Raw genomic sequence first — 23,116 nt, forward strand, 5'->3', positions numbered from 1 at the left:
CCAGAGAACTTGGAAGAAGAAGTGAGATTGAATTGTGAACCAAAGAACTTTTCTTATTTATACACACATTACATACACGTGCGCTTCGAATTAGAAGATCATTTAAAAAAAAAACTGGTCCAAACCAATTGTTCAGAGAGAGTTAATTTGATTTTTTAAAATTTTATTTTAGGATCAATTACAACTGCAGATGGTTCTGCACTGGTAAAGCTGGGGAATTCTACAGTTGTTTGCGGCATCAAAGTGGTGAGAGTTCAGCTATAACTTGCATTAAATTCTGAGGGAAGAAATGTCTGAATATTCATACAATTACTGTTTATAACCATTTGGCCAAAACATATCATTTATTTCTTAAATTTGAGAAAACAATATACACATTGAGTTTTTGTTGGGTATCTAATTCATGTAAAGCTTTAGCTTCTAAACCAGATACCAAAAAATCCATTCACAGTAAAAACCCCTGGTATCCTGCACCTATGGGAATTGGTGAATAAGTTTATTTTCCAATTGCTTAAGACTTAGTCTTACAATGCCTAATACTCCTGCATTAAGAATAAACAGTTTAAAAATATTTTTATTTAATAATTATAATAAATCATACAATAAAGGTACAAACAAGTACTTAACATTTTATCCCTTACAACCTCCCATCCACCCCTCCCAACTCCCCTCTAAACTACCCTAAAAAGAAAAGAAGGAAAGAAGAGGAGATCACATAACAAAACTCTCAATCAGTTTGCCATAGTTTGGAGCAACACCATCAATGCGTGGGAAGAAAATTAATAATTCAACCCCATATATTCCAAATATGGGCTCCAAGTTTTAACAAAAAAAAACAATTATTACATAAATTATGTTTTTTTTTCCAATGGAATACAAGATCTCATTTCCAAATATGATCGTTGAATACTCAAATTAGTCTAATTTTTCCAAGTAATTGCCAAACATTTCCTAGCACAGCTAGAGCTAATCTCAAAAAAGTGATTTGAAATTTATTCAATTTTAACTCCAAACTTAGCCCAATAAAAATACCAAAGGATCAAGTGAAATTTTAAATTAAAAAATAGCTTCTAAAAGTTCCTTAGTTCTGTACCAAAAAGGCCTCACTGTCTCACATAGCCAAGTAGAATGTAAGAAAGAACCAACTTCCTTCTGACATCGAAAACATAAATCAGAAGAAATAAACTTATATTTCCTTAATTTCTCCAGAGTTAAGTATAACTGATAAAGAAAATTATAATGGACCAATCTATATCTTATATTTACAATTTTAGTCATACTATACTCATATAAAGTCATCCAGTCATCTTGAGAAATAGATATGGACAAATCTTTTTCCCATTTAAGTTTCGATTTATAAACACCCGGCTTAAACATTTTATTCTGCAATAAAGCATACATCTCAGATGTAAATCCTTTCTTACTACCATCAGTAAATAGAATTTCAAATTTAAACTGCGTAGGTAGCCGTAACGTACACCCCAAATTATCCAACAATAATGCTTCAAATTGATAATAAGAAAAAAGAGTATTCGAAGATATTTCCTATTTCTCTTTCATTCTTTGAAACAAAATAAAATATCCTGCTTCATAATAATCTTCTACCAATTTAATTTGTTTCTGTTCCCACAACTTCAAAATTTGATTAAATTTTGAAGTTGTGGGAACAAAGAGCTTGTTTTGAAACAAAATTTTGGCCAAAATTTTACCTTGAGTACCTATAATTTCATTCTTTTTAGTACATAATTCCATTAAATGTTTCAACACAGGCAAATTATAATTATGTTATAACTGAGAATTCCATCTATAAATAAACTGATCCATCCTCTTCTCATCAATCTGAGATAATTCAATATCAGCCCACATCAAAGGTTTATCCACTTCAAACATGCTGTTAATAAATTTCAACTGTGCCGATTCATAATAATGCTGAAAATTAGGAAGTTGCAACGCTCCTAATGCATCCTTTCAAGTCAATTTCTGTAGTGACACCCTGACCATTTTACCTTTCCACAAAAACCTTCTCACCAAAGCAATCAGATCTTTGAAAACTTTTTGAGGAATCTTGCAAGGGATAGATTGAAAAAGATATTGAATTTGGGCAAAGATATTCATTTTGAAACAATTAACACGTCCTATTAATGTTATAGGTAAATCTTTCCACCGATCTAAATTGTATTTAATTTTAGACAATAAAGGTAAATAATTTAGCTCATATAAATTATTAAAATTATTATCTATTATGATATATAAATATTTAATCTGGCCAGACCACTTAAATTTCACATTATGTTTACAAAGCGAATAATCCATTTCAGCTCAAGGCATAATTTCACTCTTTTCCCAATTAATTTTATATCCCGACACTTTGACATACTGCTCCAATCTATCATGCAGATTTCCCAAAGACAACAAAGGTTATGTTAAATATATCAAAACATCATCTGCAAACAAATTTATTTTATACTCATCTGTTTTCACCTTAATACCCTTATCATCTGAGCCAAGGGTTCAATAACCAATGCAAATAGAGCTGGTGACAAGAGACAGCCTTGTCTGGTCGATCTAGATAACATAAAAAGTGAAGATACCTGTCCATTTGTCACAACCCTAGCAGTAGGATTTTTTCCAACCAATAAAAAGAGGCCCAAAAATTGAACTTCTCCAAAATTTTAAACAAAAAAACTCTATTCCACCCTATCAAAGGCCTTTTCTGCATCGAGAAATTACCATGGGTTGGCCAGATTACTCCTGAGAAACATTAATTAAAGAAATCAATTTTATAATATTATCTGCTGAATATTGATTTTTAATAAAACCCACCTGATCTACATGAATCAAAACTGTTAATTGTAAATTTTTTGACTTAAATGAATGTTTATGCCCCTAACATAGATGATGAGCAATTTATGATGGATTCTTTTCTTAAGTCAGGCGTATGATAAAATTATGGTAGGGGGTGATTTTAATTGTTGTTTCGATCCATTATTAGATAAATCTCCAAAATTGATAATTAGAACTAAGATGGCTAAACGGTTAATGGTATTAATGAAGGATATGAATTTGGTAGATATATGGAGAAAATTAAATTCTTAGGAGAAAAATTTTTCATTTTATTCATCTTGACACGATTCTTATTCTGGAATAGATTTATTTTAAATATATGCATAATTACAAGGGTGAGTTTTTAAAGCTGAATATAAGACTAGGATTTTATCTGATCACTTTTTGTTATTAATTATGTGTACTGGTTCAGAGAGAGTGGAGAATGTTTATCATTGGAGAGATTTAATTCTTTATTGTTGAGAAATCTTGAATTTACTAAATTTATAAGGGATCAAATACAGTTATTTTTGAAAATAAATGTAGGTTCATTTGATAGTAAATTTGTTTTATGGGATGCTTTGAAAGCTTATTTGTGGGGACAAATTATTAGTTATACTGCTAAAATTAAGAACAACATATGTAAATTGGAGAAGGAGAAGGAGATAGAGATTTTGGAAAAGGATTTACAACAAAATTCTATGGAAGTTAAGAAAGTACGTTTAGTTAATTAGATATTACGGTATAACTTTTTACAAACATAAGTTTGAGAAATTATTACAGGGATCTAAGCAGTGATATGAGTTGGGTGAGAGAGCTCATAAAGTTTTAGTGTGACAGTTGAAAACGGAACAAGCTTCTAGAACAGTAAATGCTTTCAGACCTGATTCAATGATTAATGATGAGTTTCATACATTTTATGAGAAATTGTGTATCTCTGAAGTATTGGAAGATGAAGCTAAAATTTATAATTTTTTGTCTGATTTAGTTTTACCTTTGAAGGATATGGATATTAAGGATCTAGATGCATCTTTTATTGTTAAAGAAGTGATGGAAGCACTTTGATCTCTGCCTGGTGGGAAGTCTCCAGGGAACGATGGTTTTACTTCTGAATTTTATAAAGAATTTCAAGACTTATTAATTCATTTATTGATGGATGTATTGAAACAGGTGATGGAGACTGGCTCTTTCCCGGAATTGTTCTTTTTCTAGAACAATTACTACAGTTATCCTTAAGAAGCATAGAGACCCACTAAAAGCAGGGACTTAGAGACCTATTTCTTTTTTGAATGTAGATTATAAAATTATTGCCAAGGTTTTGGAGAATAATCAGTTTAAATAAATCTATACTGCATTTGTACTGAACATACTTCACTTGCATGAATACATTTTACTTTATTTTCAGTCACATTCTTTGAAAACATTTAACCATTGCTGCAACTGGAGGTTTCTCTCCCTCTACCAAACCAAAAAATTAACAACGATATTATAGATAATGAATACTCCCTTCCCCCAAATTTACAGAAAAAAGCCTCTGACTAGGGAGACTTACTAAGCAGGATAAGGAGACACTTTAAGAGATTCACTCCAATGGCGAGTGGCATCAACCAGCTCTTTATTCTGGGTGACACCATTATTGTTTCACACAATTTTATTCAAACAGCTGCTGTGAACAAAGCACGAACAAGGCACTCCGCTGGCTGAATATTTGCTCTCATCTTCCCCAAAGGTTTATGTGTTACATCAGAGAACATTTATTTTAACAATTTTCAACATTTTTAAAAAAACTTATTATTTTATTATTTATTTCAATTTTTAAAATGTATTTTACTCAATATTTTTTGCTGGTTGTTTGAGGCTATCAGTTGCTTGATTCCAGATACCATGGTTTTTAATGTATGTATGAATTTCTCTACTTTGTATAGACTCAACATCCCATTTTATAAGAGTAGAAATTCAGGGTAGAGATTGCTAGGAAGCTGTATTGCAATGAATTCTGTTTTGCACAATGTTGTATTTTAGATTGAAAGTATTGCCCTGTGAGACTGGATGGAAGTGTATTTCATTCTGTAATATCTTGATGAGGTACTCAGATGGCTAATAATGTCTTTGTCGATGGACTTTATTTTGCTGACTACTTCAATTAACAACAGCACAGAAAGGAAATAAAATGCCAAATTGGGTTTGAGAACTGAGAACTAAACACATTCTAGTAGCATCAGAGTTTAAATTTATATCCAATAATTTACTATTGTTCTAAATTCAAATTTATTCTCAGAGTACGTACATGACATCACATTATTTTGTGATTGGTTGCACAGCATTAAAGTATTTTTAATTAAAATTGCATGGATATTTAGGCATTATTTTAATCCATAGAGCAGAATACTTTATTATGTGAAATATGAAAAAACACTTTTATTTTACAGGAATTTGCAACTCCAACAGTGGATGCTCCAAATAAAGGGTATATCGGTGAGTTAATGATGAAAAGAAGTTAATCACAGTTCAGTCTATAACATTTCAATGGTATATCCATACTTTATTCCTGTGTGATGTTTTATTCTTACTGTGAAATGATTAAGCCTGCTGGGTTTTTTTTGTGTGTGACATTGACTGCGATTATGAATTGATAGATCAAACAATAGTAGATGATTGATTAATTTTGTAGCATGTATGCAATTCCCATTGAGGGATGACTATTATATGTTTTACTTTGCTGCTTCTAGTTTTATTTATCTTAATTTGTTTAAATGCACATTGGTAACATTGTCATAAATATATGACTGATTATGGAAATTGAAATTCCCCATCCTTTACAAAAATGGAAACAAGCTTTCAGAACATGATATTGACGATTAGTTAGTTATATGTTGGAGTTGAAGCTTAAGATTTACTGCCTCAATTTTTTGATACTGATTTCAGAGAAATGGTATGTTATGCAAATGGGAGCAGTAAGTTATTATAGGATAGAAACAAGCTGAGTAAATGGGTAAAATAATGACCGATGAAATTCAGTGTGAGACAATATCAGATCATCACCTTTGGGTTAGACAGATTGGAATATGCTTTCAATAGGAAGAGAGCGGTATTCAGATGTGCAAATCTTTGATGATTGATACACAGATATAGACTATAATTAAAGGCCTGATGTACTTAATCTTGGGCAAGGAAGATCAGAAAATGTATATGAAGTAAGGACATGTATATTGGTTATAAAGACAGTGGCCCAAATCTGGAGATTGAATGGTCAAAGAATAATATAATAGGGGTATTTCTGAAAGTAAAAGATTAAGTAGGAGAGGTACTGAGATATTCCTGTACTTTGATGGAGGAGTACAGAATAAGGAGGAACATAGATGCTGCAGAATAATCCTTTTATACAAAAAGAAGTGGAAATCTGGAATAGTTCCTCGCTGGGAGATTGTTGATTTTTTTTGTTCATTGAAAATTTTTTTACGATTTAAATTTTATTGAGTTCTTTAAACGTTTCCCCAAACCCTTGAGTCAGTATTAAAGTTATGTAAATCATAAGTTAAAAAAACATAAACTTATCCTTAAATTGAAGATTACGAAGAATAATGGAACATTAAACGAGCACTTAACTGTGCGAAGTTTGATGATTATTATTCGAGCAATGGGAGTTGGTGATTTAATGTGAGATCCCATCCGTGCATGCTTAGCCATTCCTTTACAGTCTGGAGGGGGGAACTGAACCTAAACTGGATGAATCAACCATAACACAAACGTGTCTGAACATTATTTATTACATAACAAACATCTTTAGCTGTAATCAAGAAAGGGAGTGAGAGGTGGGCATGTTGACTCACCAACTCCCATTGCTCGAATAATAATCATCAAACTTCGCACAGTTAAGTGCTCGTTTAATGTTCCATTATTCCTTGTAATGTACGTTAGTTCGCCAACGTGTGAGTTTGTAGCCTAGTGGCTTATCCCCTTTGGGTGATCCGACAGACCATAATCAGTTCAATGGGTCCCCTGTCTGCAGCTGTTGTCCATCTGCCACGTGTAGGATGGAGACCGTAAAACTCTGCCCCTCTGAATTTAAAGGTTTATTGTAGAACCTATTAAAGGTTCTCTCATTACTCCATTCTGTTTGGTGGAGGATATCCCATATAGGAACCTCGGCCCTATTGGCAGTCGAGGTTGCTGCTGCTCTTGTTGAGTGGGTTCCAAACTGAGTAATATCTACTCCAGCCACTCTCATGACCTCCCACAGTCATCTGGCCAACGTCTGGGAGGTAGCCCACTGATGCAGTTATTTATAACATAAAAAGGTATTTCTCATTTAGCCTAATATGTTTTGTATATACAATGTATCTTCTTAAACAATCCAACACACATAACCATTCGTCCTCTCTGTATGCATACAATGAGAATTTTGTCCCAATTCTCCCTTGCCTGTTATGTTTCAGAATGCCTGTAATTTAAATGCTTGCACAGTCCTCCTCCCAACGGATATAGTTCATATGAATACTAGACAAAGTTTGTATCCTCTGGGCCGATGTCAAGGCCACTAACATGATCAACAACTTAAACTGAAAGTTGACGACAATAGTCTTAAATAGTCCAAAACAATCTATTCATCCCAAATTTCTTTATATCTGGGTACAGAGGTCACAAGTGAAACACTCCTTTCATGAATCTTTTGATCAGGGGGTGGTTCATCATCGCATGCTCAGAGTCCTGGAGCATCAAGAAAGATGCCAGTATGCTTTTTGCTGTATTTACTGCAGCTTAGCTGGCCCCCTTCACATAAAATATATCAGTTAGGAAACTCAAATTGCCTCCGATAGAGGCTGACTGTTCATTCAGTCCATTTTGGGTGCAATACTTTTTCCATTTCCCCCTCATTGGAGGCATACAGTTTTTGTGTAGATTTTCTCCAAGATGCCCGCACAATGTCCAGAGTTCAAGGCTGCAGAGTGTTTATGTTGATCCTCAATCTTCGATCCTGCAACCTAACAAACTTAAATGAGACCATGGATGAGATACCTTTGACTGAACTGGTTAGATTAGCAGACCTTTGTTTTTTGGGAATACTAACAGTCTCCCCACTATAAGCCTTCATAGTGAGGGGATCCAAAATTGGGAAGGCCAATTTGACACTACTAGCAATCCCGTGGCCTCGTCCTCCTATATCTTATTCAGACACTTTGCCACCAAAGTGAACGGGGGGAACACATAAAAGTTATATTTAGCCCAATCTAGGGAAAAGATGACAATGGCCTCCTTTTGGGGATCTGACAGCCAGTACACATACCTCAGAACCTGAATATTCAGTTGGGACATGAACAAATCTATCTCCGGCATGCCAAAGGTGTCTGCTAGCAGTTTAAAGTATTTCTTCACCAGAGCCCACTCAGAGCTATCATTAAATTTCCTGGACATTAGGTCCACCTGGGTGTTTAATCCGACCCAGCAGGTAGGCAGCTGTAATCCAAATATTTCTTTGAATGCACCAGTGCCAAGTCTCAATGGCTAGCTTGACACAGAAGGCAGATTTGAGACCTCCCATATTATTCAGGTAGGCTACTGCTGAAGTGTTATCCCATCTCAGCAATACATGAATGTCAGCTTCCCTCACATAGAATAACTTCAGTGCTAATAAGCCCGTCAGCATTTCCAAATAATTGATATGGGATTTTGAGGCCTCCCTGAGCTCTCTGTCTGACCATCTCCCTCCAACCTTCGCCACTAGCGTCTGACCTGATCTCCTGGTCCACCTTTCTGAGCTCGATCCTCACGTAAGCCAGCGAGATATTGTTGATCCTCCACACTAAGATTGGATCTGACCTCTTTGGTTAATCTCTTGGGCCTGTCAAAATGTCCCCTAGCTGCCTTAAGAGCTGAGATTTAGTTCCTTTCCAGGAACCTGTAATTTAGTGGACCATATTGTACCACCGGGAAGGCCGCCACCAATTTTCCAATGAACCTGACCACCTTTCTTATGGAGGGACGAGATTCTGTCATGAGCTCTCTGCAGGCTTTCATAATCTCTGGCACTTTATCCTCGGGCAGGGTAACTTTCATGGTTTGTGTATCAGTAATAAAGCCAAGGAATTTTAGCCTCTTAGTAGGTACTATCACTGATTTCTCGGGATGTATAAGAAACCCCACATGGCTTAATAATCTCGAGGTGGCTTCTACTGCCATTTTTGTTTCCTTGAGTGATCTGCCAGCAATAAAGATATCGTCTAGGTAACCCATTACCATGTGCCCCTCTTTCCTGAACCTTGCAATCAATGGCTTCAGTAACTTGGTAAATACCCTGGGCATCGAGCTCAGCCCATTCAGCAAAGCCTTATACTGCCATAACTCCCTTCCAGGTGAATTTCATGAATTTCCTGTTCTGTGGGCAGATCACGACCGAATAGTATGCGTCTTGCAAACCTATCGAGGCCATGTAATAGACCTTATGTAACAGCGGCATCACAGAATATATGTCATCCATTTTAAAATGCCTGTGCAAAACATATTTGTTAGATCCGATAGATCCTGTATCATTCTAGTGTCGCCACTTCTTTTAGGTTGTGTGAAGATGTTCGATATATACTCATGTTTTTCATGACTACAATGTTCTGTTATGGGCCCAGAGGACCACAAAACCCAGCAGCAATAGAAATTCACCAAGACAAATGACTATTTAATCAAAAGTTGCTTTTAATTATCTTTAAAGATGAAAACAGGATCAAACTCTAACTTACTACTATTAACTTACTTAAGCTAACTTAACCCCCTTCTAATGCTAACCGCACGTACCTGCATGTAATGTGTGTGTGTAAATTCAGAAAAGTTCTTTGATTCACAGTCCAATTTCACTTCTCACTCCTCCCAAGTTGACTGGTATCAGGCAATTCTTATACTGAGCACAGAATTTAACATTTATGAATTTCACCAGGTTTTGGTGCTTGAAAGGTAAATGGTTACCGCTCAGGAAGGTTCTTGTCGGTTTTCAGAGAGAGATTTGTTGCTCGTTGGACACAAACTGAATCGTTCCGATTAGCTTGTCTTGCCGAAGAAAATTGCCCCAACAGGGTTTTCCAGATGATAACCTCTTACTTCCAGGTCACCACAGAATTCCTTTTTGTTTACCTTATTTCCTCTTGTAAGGACCACAAGGGCTTTGAACAGGCTAAACTAAAAACTCACAACCCATTTTCCAAAATGGGGCTTTTCCACAAGCTTGCTAGCTTGTCCTGTTCCAGTTCCAGCTGCTGTTGTAGAACTGAATTCTCTCTCTCTCTCACTCAGAGAAAACCACATGACCCTCTTAAATCAACCAACTGCACTCAGGCAGACTATGGCACGAGACCTAATCTTCGAAGTCCGTTCATCTGTTGCTTTCCAAAACAATAATCCATTACTCCACAGCATATCTAGTTAACACCTACTTGTGAAGTCCTTAAAGGCATTCTTCAAAATTTTTGCAAAGGCACTCAGAGCCTGGACTGTCTGGCTTGAGCAGAGCTCTGGTATTTTGAATGAGATTTGTATTGAAGTGTTTGTAATTGTGTATGACCTAACTAAAAAAAACAACCACAATTTATCTCCTTTAAAACATATCCTTATACAATATAAAGTATAACATAATCTGTCACAGTTTTTTCTTTTTTAATGGCATGATCTCGGCATGTATAGCCTCCATCAGTTGCGGTCTGCGTATGTATGTATATAGACCCTTCCTCATTGGAGGGTGTTTTTGAAGATCAAATTCAATTTTATATCCCTTCACTGTCTGCCGAATAGAAGCTTCAGTGGTAATATTACACCATCTGTCACAGAATAGTGTTAATCAACCGCCAACCATTAAAGCCATGCATTCAACTGTTTTTGTGTAGCATTCACTTCCTGGACTCAATTTGTCTGTTGGCTGGTGGATTCTGGGCCCACCTCTGCGAAGCACTTTGAGCGGGAAAATTCTGTTACCATTGTCTCCACAGAAGGCATTGCCCTAAAAAAGGCCTGCTGACTGTTGCCGCTTGGAGCGGGATGCTCACCTTGGGTTACCTGCTTAAATTCCCCCGCTTACCTGCGATAGGGTTGAAACATAACAGTTTGTCTTGTTTGTGCTCTCGGACCTCTGACCACGCAAGCCGCTGCCCTCTGCTGCTCATTCAAATCTTTCACCTGTTTGCTGAGATTGTCGTCAAATAGAAATTTCATTACAGGGTTAGATGGTCTGTACAAATGAGCGTATCTTACATTTAGGTCGGACTTAATCAGCTCCTTCTTGAAGGCATTAAGTTCATAGTTTGCATGGGATAACGGGCCCAAAGCATCTTGCTGGGTCTTTGATAAATCATATGAGAATGTTTGTGCGAATACATTGATACCTTCTACCATTGACCTCTGTAGTCTTTGCAATTGCATGTCTTTTGGCCATGTGGGAATGTTCAAATTGTCCCACATCACAGGGTTTACCTTAGGTACCTCCAACAGAGGGCAATTAATAGGGCAGGGGTATTTTTTGATGGATTCTTCTAGAACCGTCTCCTGAAAGGCATTTGATACCATATAAGTTATTGACCCCGCAATATCATCCTCTAGCAGCTGGCCGATACCCTTCGGTACTGCAAACTTTGCGGCAATCGCCGGTATATAGCTTTCATCCTGACTTGCCTGAGCAGTGTACAGGGATTTGGGTGACTCGGCCTCCATTACAGACCCTTCATCGTCATCCCATGTATAATCATAAAGGTTCTCCCTCTGCTCTGATGGTGTTGGAAATTTACTCACCATGGTCAACACCAGTTCTTCCAATTTATCAAGACGATTTATAATTTTGTCATTGGTAGAAGGCTCTGCTCTCTGGCCTTACTCTCGGACCCTGATTGAGCAGGTGCCCTTCGTGCAGAAACGATGCCCTTCTCTGGGCTTTTTCTTCAGCTGGTAGTTATTCTCACCTGTCGAGCGGGCGGCTTCGGTAGGCAATTCATTAGGTTTAGATAAGGTCCTACCTGCTCTTGTGCGGGATACTCCCCTTCGCTGCAGCTTGATGTACTGTGGTCCAATCGCCTCATGCAGCGACATGACGGTACCACTGCCTGATTTTCAAGACCCTGACTTCCACGAAGCCAGGTCAGTGCAGCCAGCCTTGGGCCCCACCTTCAGTGAAGGTAGGCCATTGCCGCCTGATCCTACCCTCAGCAGAGGTAGATTGGCCTTGCTACTCCTCAGCTGGGTCACTGTGCCCCGGCAGGCCCGCTGGATCTTTGGTGCCGTCGAAGTGCTACAGAGGCTTTTCTTGGAGACCTTCCTCCTCAGGCTCTTGCCACCCGGCCTCAGCTTCAGCCCCTTATTGGGACCCGGACCTTTTCCTATACACCAATACGTCTGGAGGGCTACATTGGGGCCTCTCTTCATCGGGACCCGGGAATGTCCCACCAGTCATCCTGGAATTTTTTCTGCTCACCTCCAAAGGAGGACTTATTCGGTTCGGGATTTGATTCCATTTGTGGAACGCTCTCCTGCATTCTTACACTATTGTAGCGCTTTTTTGCCCCGGCACGAGAAAACGCTCACTGTTATTCACAAGTCATGGATGTAATGGCTGCGTATGCATGGATGGGATCTCACATTGGCGGATCAACGTACATTGTGAAGAATAATAAAAACAAACATGGCAGCAAAAAATAGCAATATAATAACCATGTGTGTCTATTTACACCTCTAATAACAGAAAAAAACTGCTGTTCATTAATGTGGTTCACCACAGCATTCATCACTATTTCACCCCCAGGAAACCTAGATCTTTGCCCCCTTTTTTGTATATCGATGTCCAATTTATCAAACTGTTTGTACTGTAAGGACCTGCATTCAAACGCTGCCACTTTGGTCATTTCTGAGGCCCACTTCTGAAATGATGGTCCCCCAAATTCTCCCAACCTCGAAGATAATTTGTCTTCCTACCATTAAATTTGTCTGAATCCAATTTTGAGAGTATTAATCCCCAAATAACTTGTGTGTGTGTGTGTGTCTCCCAAGATAAAGAGTCTGGGGCAAAAATGAATTTGAACACCTGAAACTTCACCAATATACTTATGTATCATAATCCAAAATTCCTGAATTCTGGGACAAGACCAAAGCGCATGTAAAGACCCCTTTATACGCCTCACAGTGCTGGCATTCAGGGGTATTTTTCAACCCTAATCTATATAACCTTGCTGGAATCCAATAAAAATGGTGCCTAATCTAAAACTGAATTAGGTGCACTCTAAGGTCTCTTGACATTATTTTGATATTTATACAAATTTTGTCCCATTCTTCTGTCTCAAAAACCACACTCAGGTTTATTTTCCATACAATCCCATAAATTGCTTTGATACTGTGTACTGACTGCATATTAGAAAAGGTCATGAAGATGTAGTATTCTGTAAGTCATTCATGCTGATATAAATATCTCGTGTCTATGCAATTATGATAAGCCATTATCCTCATTGTTTTATGGCAATGATCTGTTGCATAATTAGTACCCAAAGAAAGTCCATATATGGTAAAATGTAAGCTCTGTTCAGCTATGACTGAACTGCCTTGGAATGTGACTTGACCACCACTTGGTCCATGTTCTATGAGAATAAACCACTTGAGTTTTAGATTTCACTCTATCAAGTCATATGTGTCTTGTCTCTGTTCTTTTGACTCTGTACGTTAGATATTGGAACTTCAAACTATGCTCATAGTTTCTCCAGAACACAAAAGAAGCCTCATTTTATTATTCAGCCTTAACACAAATTTCAGGGGGTAAGCTTCTGTTGGGTCTTAAAAGTTAATTGAAATATTTTAAATAGGTAGTAAAAGTATTTTGTACAAAATAATGCCTTGGCAGCTCCCTGGCATTGGTGCTGATCCACATGATCACTATTACATTTTGAGTACTTGAACAGCCTTCTACTTTTATATTCCCACATGTCAACTGAACAGGGAATATTGGTACAATTATTCTTGTTAATATCTCTGTTTTGACAGATTCATGCAGAGTTTTATTTGATGTGTTGATTGGGAAACAGAAGCATACAGATATTAAAAATTCGATCCAAATGTGCTAGAATTCTGTTTTCATATTTGATCAAAAGCTGTAATTTTTCAATGTTCAAATGCAGTTACTAAGGTAGTTCTTTGGTCAAGCAATCTTCCACAATTTTGTTTTGAGATGGGTTGTGACCTCTGGAGTTTGAGCTTTTGGTTTAGGCTGAAACTTCGGTATAGAATTTAGGAAATGTCACATTGTCAGACATTTCTAATGCTGAGATGAGTTAATACGTGAATTTGATTGGTACCTTTTCAGGAGTGCAGAATATTTTGGGCATTATTGGAAGAGCAGGAAGACCTTTGATTTCTCATTATTTATTATTTGATCAATACTACCACCAAATAGGTTTCTGCTCTGAAGGTGGGGTGCAGTTTGGTAGTGGATGTGAATAGTGAAGCACTTTGGAAATAACTTGTCAATTGCTTAAAGTGTGTTAAGTTAGTGATAAGAGGCTACATAGTTAAAGTTTATCTTTTTTATTCCAATTTTGACCTCTCCACTGTCGTTGAGTGACTTTAATAAAATAGAGGTTGGCCTTTTTTAATCACAAATTTGTGTTGAAAAACATTAATGCATTAGAGTTGGTTAAATTAAATTACTTAATATTGCTTTTCATTGCAGTACCAAATGTAGATTTACCACCCTTATGTTCCTCAAGATTTCGACCTGGCCCTCCCGGGGAACAAGCACAAGCTGCAAGTCAATTTATTTTCGATGTCATAGAAAAGTAAGAATTTTAATTGTGCCTATAATTTTTCAAATTAATTTTGCATTTTCAATTTTAATTAAGATCTAATAGTGTAGTAGTATGGCAAATTAATATATTTGGAGCAATTCAGTTATGCTTTTGATCTTTTTCAAAATATAGCTCTGAAATTATACAGAAGGAGGATCTCTGTATTGAGAAAGGAAAGGTAAGAAACATTGTTTATCTGCATTTTTGAATTTAAATATTTTACATTTAAAATTTAATTTATTCATAAGATTAATTTGCCAGTGTTTGCTTTCAAATACAGTAATGTGCCCATTATCTGGCACTCACTCAACCAGAAACTCAAAACAACCTGCAAAATTTTTTTTTGGAGGAAATAAATAAATAAAGTAGAAGAATAAATAAGAAATAAAAGTTTAAAATTGAAGAAGTAAATGTTCTCCAAGGCAACACACAAACCCTTGGGAGCAAACATTCAGTGAGTGGAGCACCCTGGACTTGCCCTGCCCGCAGCAGCTGTTTGAATAAAGTTGTGTGAATAAAACGGAGGTACCCTGTCTGATGTTGCTCACCGTTGGGGTGACTCTCCCAAAGTGTATCCCTATCCCTGCCTGGTAAGAGTCATTATTAGTATTAAGTATATTAGTAAGGCTTTATCTGTAATTATATGATGGCGGTACGGTTAGCGTAGTGGCTAATGCAATGCTCTTACAGTGGTCGTGACTGGAGTTCGAATTTTAAGGAAGGAGGGCTGAAGGCCTTACCAGGAAATTTGCATGGAGGTGAGTCAGGTTTGCCAGTGTGGGGAAGGTGCGCTGAGTGCCTGACCCGGACACTGGCGTGGGGGTGAGTAGGGTTGCGCTGAGGACCTGACCGGGATACCAGAACAAAGAGCCGGTCGAAGCCGCTGGGGGCGACTCTCCCAAAATCTCTCTTTAAACCTGCCTAGTATGAGTCTACGGTATATCTTTATTAGTATTAGGTATACATGTATCAGTAAGGCTTTATCTGTAAATTTGGGGAAGGGAGGTTTAATTATGATGGTGGCGTGGTTAGCGTAGCAGCTAGCGCAATACTGTTATAGCACCAGGGTTCTAATTTAAATTCTGTACGTTGCGGGGATTACTTGATTAAAGTGAACTTTACATAATTAAAGACTATTATTTTTTTTCCCAAATTACATTTTGCACTGTCTTTAGTCTTTTAAACTGTGTATTTTTAATGTAGGTGTTATTAGTTAGGCATCTACAATCCCCATAGGTGCTGGATAATGGGGACTTTACTGTAATCGCTTATTTAAAACTTGTTGGTATCTGAAAGAAACTATTTTTCAGAAGAATCAAAAATAGGATTGTCAGCCTTGGATGCCAATTTAAAAATACAATTAGGAAAATAAACCAAATAGGTTTTACCTGATATGTGAAAAATTAAGGCTGGAATTAAGGTTAATATGTTGTTGCCATCTCTCATGGTCATTTCCCCCAGAAATGCATTGACTCTCAATCAGTCATGTGTAAAGGACATGCTAAAATGGGCATCAGATGCCCTGTATTTCAAATAGAGTTCTAATTTTTGGCTTTAGGATTCCACCTCGAAACTGGTTGGAATTGCGTGGACTTTGTATCCCAAAGACACCAACTTGTTGAGGGTTATAAGTAACTAAACCAGAAGAAAGGAAAAATCTTTGACATGTTTACTTTTAAGAGGAGCACGAGTGCTCCTCCTACCTGCATTGAACAAACACATACCATTCAAGTCTCACCATCTGACCCTGTTAAAATTCATGTGAATTGGTGAGGTGCATTAGGAGCCTGATTGTCATCTGCTACTCAATCTTTTCATGCAGAAGCAACCTAAGGTTTAGCATAGACATCAAGACTTCAATTGTGTTTCCCTCTTGCTTGTATCCAGATACTAGCTCTATTGAGTTACATCCCAATTTGAGCTGGATAAACAGTTTGAAAATCCTGAAACAGTATTATTTATGTTATTTTGTTAGCTATTATTATAAAAATCTATTGGCTTTTCATTGTCAGGATGCCTCAAATCACATTACACCCGATACTTTTAAGGTATAAATAATTTAGCATGGGAAAAGAAGGCTAAAGCTTTTGTTTACTTCAGATGTAACAAAATGTGACTGGAATGTAAGGTAGAAAATTACTGTTTGGTTAATATGTTTTAAATTTTGTGTTGTATCGTGATGCTTCATAGACTGAAGGGGATCTTATGGAACCATAATTCTGTACCTTAAAATGGCTATTTGAAACGAATATCTTTCCAAGATATTTGGCTAAGGTGGTTATGTGACATAAAGAAGGGGATACTTTGAGTGAAGAAGCTTCAGAAAGGTGCAAAAATGTTGTAACAACAACTCTTTGCATAAATGAGCAAGTGGCATAAAGTTATAATTTCTACAGGAATGCAGTTTTTGGGAGGGGTAGCAGAATTTCAGGACTTTGCGACGATACTTGAATGTATGGATGCTAATAATAGGATGACTTGTGGATGTGCTGAAGTACAATAATGGGGGAGGTAGAAGAGGTGGAGAATTCTGTGGCTGGAAGTGATTGGGGAAAAATAAGGAATGATGAGTCTGCCTAATGATCAGGAACAAAATAATCAAGGTCTTTTGAAGCATTGTTTAACAATATCCACTGTGGGTCAGTAAAGATGAGTGAAGAGCAAAGAGGACATGGTGTGATTTTAGGACGTGTGTGGCCTTCCTTTGGGGAAATTTTATATTTACGGAAAGTAGAATGAGGATGGCACGTGAAAAATGCCTTGGAATAGTCTCTGAAGGAAACAAAGGGATTTTTGAGGGTTTTAGCAGAGGATGAATTGAGGCAGGGCAGGAGTCATCTGATACCATGAAATGAATAGGCAGTCTTGAAATGGACAAATTTGTGATCAACTCTGACACAAAGATTGGATCAGTATCAGATAATTGCCAAGGAGTGGGATATATTGGGTAGAGAGGGAACCTAGTTTGTCATGAGTATCAAAGGATACCTGATAGGCATCCCAGCACCTAAGATAGCGGTCGAACGTGGCGATCCCGCAAGGACTACGCCAACTAAATGGCCTTTCTCCCCAGACTTCAGGCCACGTGGCGGGAAACGATGAGCACTGGTGGGAATGCTGACCAATTGGCGGCCGGTAACCCTGTGACGTCATTTCCGTCAGAAGTGGTGGAACAACTAGGCCCAGGAGGCCTATATAAGGCAAGGCAAACTATTCAATTAAGTAGTACTGACTGTACCTTCCTCATGAGTGTGTCTTCAGTGCCCTGCCATAGCATGCCTACATTGGTGACTCCAACCAGACTAAATGGCTTTTTGGACCCAGCAATGGAAGAACAAGCAATACTCAATGCAGTTTCGCTGAAACTGCCGAAATTCTGGCTTTCGCAGCTGCTGGCGTGGTTCAAGCAGGCTCACGACCAGTTCCAGCTACAACAGATCACATCCGATGCCATGAGGTACTACTACGTGCTGAGCTTACTCGACCAAGATACAGCCACCAGGATCAGCTATTTCCTGCGGTAGCCTCCGGAGCAAGGCAAATATGTGGTCCTAAAAGAGCTGTTAGGCCGCACCTTTGGCCTCTTGAAGTGCAAGCACATTGCCTGACTGTCGCACATGGGCGGTTTGAGGGACAGGACTCCTTCCGCCCTCAGGAAACATAGAAACATAGAAGATAGGAGCAGGAGTAGGTCATTCGACCCTTCGAGCCTTCTCCGCCATTCAACGAGATCATGGCTGATCTTAAAGTTCAGTACCCCGTCCCCGCCTTCTCTCCGTAACCTTTAATACCCTTATACTGAAGAAATATATCTAATTCCCTCTTAAATATATTTAATGAACCTGCCTCTACTGCCCTCAGTGGCAATGAATTCCACAGATTCACCACCCTCTGGGTAAAGAAATTCCTCCTCATCTTGGTCCTAAATGGTTTGCCTATTATCCTCAAACCATGGCCCCGGGTTCTGGATTTTCCCATCATTGGAAACATCCCATCTGCATCCACTCTGTCCACTCCTGCCAGAATTTTATATTGTTAGCTTTAACTGATGGGCACAAACCTTGCCTGCTCTTTGAGCAGATATTCCGGGAGCAACTACCAGAGGATATCTGACTGCTGCTTGCTGAGGAGCATTTCAGCGACCACAGGAAGGTCACAGCATGAGTGGACATGCTTTAGGGGGCAAAAAGAGACACTAGTGTCATGGTGGAATAAGTCGCAAGGCCTCACACACAGCGGATGACGAGACCGCCACAGCCAACCAACGGGCCATTGACACCCTCAGTGAGCAGTACTGCTTCTATCACCAGTGGTGGGTTTCGGAGGCCTGTCGATGCTGACCACCCCCCCCCCCCCCCCCCCCCGGGCATTTCAGGGAAACACAGCGGCTGGTAAACATGACAGCCTCCTCCACATGAGGAACTTCCTATCAGATCGATGGTTCCTAGTCAACATGGTGGGTGGGGGGGGGGGGGGTTGTGCGAGATCATCGTCCTGCCTTCCTCAACCTCTGACACCCATAACAGGAAGTCGGGCTCATCCCTAAGGAGAGCAAACAATTCCATTATAAGAACCTTCAGCATCCACACCATATCACTTCACTTTGGGGATAGCTGGTTCACGTGGACATTCACCCTGGTGGCAATGCAACAACTACTCCTGGGAGCAGACTTCCTCAGGGCTCACTGCCTGTAAGTGGACCTCAAGGGGCGGTGACTAATACACGCTAAGACTTTCCAAACTTTCTCCCTGGGGGAGGCAAAATTACCTGCCCCCACCTACATTCCATCTCCGCCTCCTACAACGGGTTTGCACACATCCTGACAGAATTCCCCTCTATCATGATGCCACAGTTTACCTCAGTGGAACTAAAACATGGGGTACAGCACCACATTCTCACTAAGGGCCCCCACTCTCCACACCAGGGCACACTGCCTCCCCCCCAAGAAACTCAACCTTACTAAGGAAGAGTTCCAAAAGACGGAAGAGCAGTCCGACAGCTCCGGGGCATCCCCCCTGCACATGGTACAGAAAGCAGCAGGGGGATGGAGACTGTGTGGGGATTACCGCTGCCTTAACAAGGCTACCACACTGGACAGGTATCCTGTGCCCCACATACAGGACTTTACTGCAAACTTACAGGGGGCACGGATATTTTCCAATGTTGACTCATCGGGGGCTATCACCAGATCCCGATCCCCCCTGAGGACATTGCTGAAATCGTCATTATCATGCCCTTTGGTTTGTTTGAGTTCCTTAGGATGCCCTTTGGGTAAAAAACGTGGCTCAGATATTCCAGAGGCTGATGGACGTGGTGGGCCGGGATCTCAGGTTTGAGTTCATTTTCTCGGACAACACCCTGATGGCCAGCCGCATCCGCAAAGAACATGCAGCCCACGTAAGGCACCTGCCTCATTGAATTTAGCCTGACCATCAACCATTTTAGGCAAGAGATGATAGACTTCATGGGCTGCAGGATTAATAGACGTGGGGACAACAGCTATGCCTGAAAAGGTAGAGACCGCCAGGGGTTTCACCAAGCCACACATGGTGATCGGTCTCCAGGAGTTCACCAGTATGATTAATTTCTACCACCGCCTCATACTGGTGGGAGCCCACATCATGCAGCCATTATTCTCACTCATGGCAGGGAAAAAGAGAGAGGTCAAATGGAACGAAGAAGTGTCAGAAGCTTTCCGGAAGGCCAAAGACGCTCTGGCCAATGGGATGCTTCTGGTGCCCTCATGGTGGAGGCATCCAATGCCATGGTCGGGGTGGGGGGTTCTTGAGCAATTGGTCGATGGACAGTGGCAGCCCCTAGCCTTCCTCAGAAGGCACCTCCGGCCTCCCGAGCTCAAGAACAGTGTCTTTGACCATGAACTCCTGGCATTGTACCTAGTGGTCCGACATTTTAGGTATTTTCTGGAGCGAAGGCAATTCAAGGTTTTTACGGATCACATGCTGTTGACCTTTGCCTTTAATAAAGTATCAGACTCATGGTCAGCCAGGCAGCAAAGGCACCTCTCCTACATATCTGAGTTCACCACGGATATCAAGCATATTGCTGGAAAGATCAACATGGTGGCTGACACGTTATCTTGGCTGACTATCCAGGCGATACTGACCCTGGCCCAGGTACAGCAGACAGACCCCAATATCCCTGTGTACAGGACGTTGGTAATGGGACTCAAGCTAGAAGATATCTGCATCGGCCCTAGCAACCAAGCTCTCCTGTGTGACATTTCGACTGGCAAGCTTCACCCCATCATCCCAGTGGCTTGGAGATGACCAGTGTTCGAGGCAGTGCACCCAGCCATCAGGACCACTGTTAAGATGGAGGCCAATAGGTTTGTTTGGCATGGACTCCGCAAACAGGTCAGTCATTTGGCCAAAACCTGCACAGATGCTGCCAGTTGTCAAAGGTGCAAACAATTGTCAAAGCGCCCCTCCCCCTCCAGCCATTCAAGCAAGCACGACGGATGTCCATTCATTCATATAACCGTTGTAGGACCCCTGTGGTGTCACAGGGAGCGCAGTACCTGTTAAAGATGGTAGACTGCTTCACAAGGTGGCCAGAGGCAGTCCTGCTGGTGGAAACCTCAACAGATCTGATCCTGAGTCCTTATAAACGGATGAGTGGCATGGTTCAGAGTCCCGGAGCACCTAACATCGGACTAGTGTGCACAATTCACCTCAGGGCTCTGGGCAACCCTGGCCAGCTTCCTGCAGACCCAGCTCCACCACATCATGGGATACCATCTCCAGGGTTGGTGGAGAGGTACCACAGGCACCTAAAGGCAGCCCTGATGACCAGGCTCAAGGACTGAATTGGACTGATGAAGTACCATGGGTCCTCCTGGGAATCCATACCGCACCAAAGGAGGATTTAAATGCCTCAGCGGCAGAAATAGTGTAAGGCACACCCCTAATTATCTCCAGGGAATTCCTGGTGGCCATCATGGACATGGATAAACCACCAGCTGCAACCCTTGAAAGAGTGAGGGAACGACTGGACACGCTGGCCCCGGTACAGTCCTCAGCGCAAGGTCAGCCCAAAACGTTCCTACCCAGGGACCTGAAAAGCTGTAAGCAAGTCTTCATATGACGGGCAGCACCCTGGACTACGCTACAGCGGTCGTCCGAGGGACCCTACCAGGTGATCAAAGACAACAGGATATTGCTGGACATTAGGCAGCAAGGAAGAGACTTTTACTATTGATGCCTCAAACCAGCACATTTGGACACCAGTCAACCGATAACCCCACCACCTCTGCGCCATAGAGGCAGGCCACCCAAAACCTGAGACAGCTCCTGGATCGCCGATTCTTCAGGGGGGTGGGGTGGGGGTTCATGAGGTGGCCCGCTACCTAATAGGTATTCCGGCACACAAGATGGTGGTTGAATGCTTTGATCCTGCAAGGACTGAATGGCCCTTTTCCCTGGACTGTAGGCCACACGTAGCAGGAAACCTCGAACATTGGCAGGAACGCTGATCAATTGGCAGCCAGCAAGCCCATGGTGTCATTTCTGCTGGAAGCGGTTGCACAAGTAGGCCTATATAAGGCAGGACAAACCATTCAATAAAGCAGAACTGATTATACCTTATTCATGGGGTAAAACACAGATTGTTTGAAAAAACACACAAATGCTGGAGAAACTCAGCAGGTCAAACAGTGCCTTTATGTAGCAAAGGTGAAGATACATCTCCAACGTTTCAGGCTTGAGCCATTCATCAAAGTGTGGGGGAACATGAGAGATGTCCGAACAAAAGGGCAAAGGGGGGGGGGGGGTGGCGAGGGTGGGAGATGATAGGTAGGGGGAGAGTGGTGAGGGAGGGAGATGATAGAAGGGGGTTGGTGAGGGTGGGGGGGGGGAAGGACTGCAGGAAGCAGGGGGAGGAGTCTAGGCTAGGTGGAGAGAGAAAGGAAGTAGGAACTGGAATAACTAGATAAAAGTGAGGGGGGGAAAGGCAAACTGATTAGTGGAATTCAGTGAACTCCATGTTCATGCCCTGGGGTTAGAGGGTGTCCAGACTAAAAATGAGGTGTTGTTCCTCCAATCTGCGGGTGGTCAGGGTGGGGTCGTGTGAAAGGCCATGGACAGACATGTGAGCTTGAGAGTGTGACTCAGAATTGAAATGGTTGGCAACAGGGAGGTTGCTTTCATTGCGGACAGAGAAGAGGTGCTGGGCGGAGCGATTTCCTAATCTGCGACCGGTCTCTCCGATGTAGAGAAGGCCGCCACAGAGGGTGCAAATCTTCGTGTGTGTGTCTTACTTCAGCATCCTGCCATAGCACGTGGTAAAAACGTTATGACACATAAGCCATTTGGCCTTTTGTAATTGTATTTGGTTTGTACCTTGATTACTCTCTAATGGGGGAGAAACCCTCGAAGAAAACAATTCCAGGTTTCCCCGATCTTTCCTCAGTTTTTCCAGTCCTGTTAATATCCTTGCAAATTTTCCATTCAGCCTCCAGTTCAATCACATCTTTCTTGCAGTGACC

General features: G+C 40.5%; 1 protein-coding gene across 2 annotated transcripts in view; it reads left to right on the plus strand.

Moving 5' to 3' along the window:
* The window catches only part of exosc8 (exosome component 8), a 62,834-nt gene that overhangs the window by 29,024 nt on the left and 10,694 nt on the right, over positions 1-23,116 (plus strand). For both annotated transcript variants that reach the window (XM_069891702.1, XM_069891701.1), the window contains exons 4-7: positions 173-246; positions 5,253-5,298; positions 14,498-14,603; positions 14,745-14,790. In XM_069891702.1, the coding sequence (XP_069747803.1) occupies positions 173-246; positions 5,253-5,298; positions 14,498-14,603; positions 14,745-14,790 (272 nt within the window). The remainder of the gene's footprint in view (positions 1-172; positions 247-5,252; positions 5,299-14,497; positions 14,604-14,744; positions 14,791-23,116) is intronic.

Source organism: Narcine bancroftii, chromosome 7 (assembly GCF_036971445.1).
Source record: "Narcine bancroftii isolate sNarBan1 chromosome 7, sNarBan1.hap1, whole genome shotgun sequence".
Lineage (NCBI taxonomy): Eukaryota > Metazoa > Chordata > Chondrichthyes > Torpediniformes > Narcinidae > Narcine > Narcine bancroftii.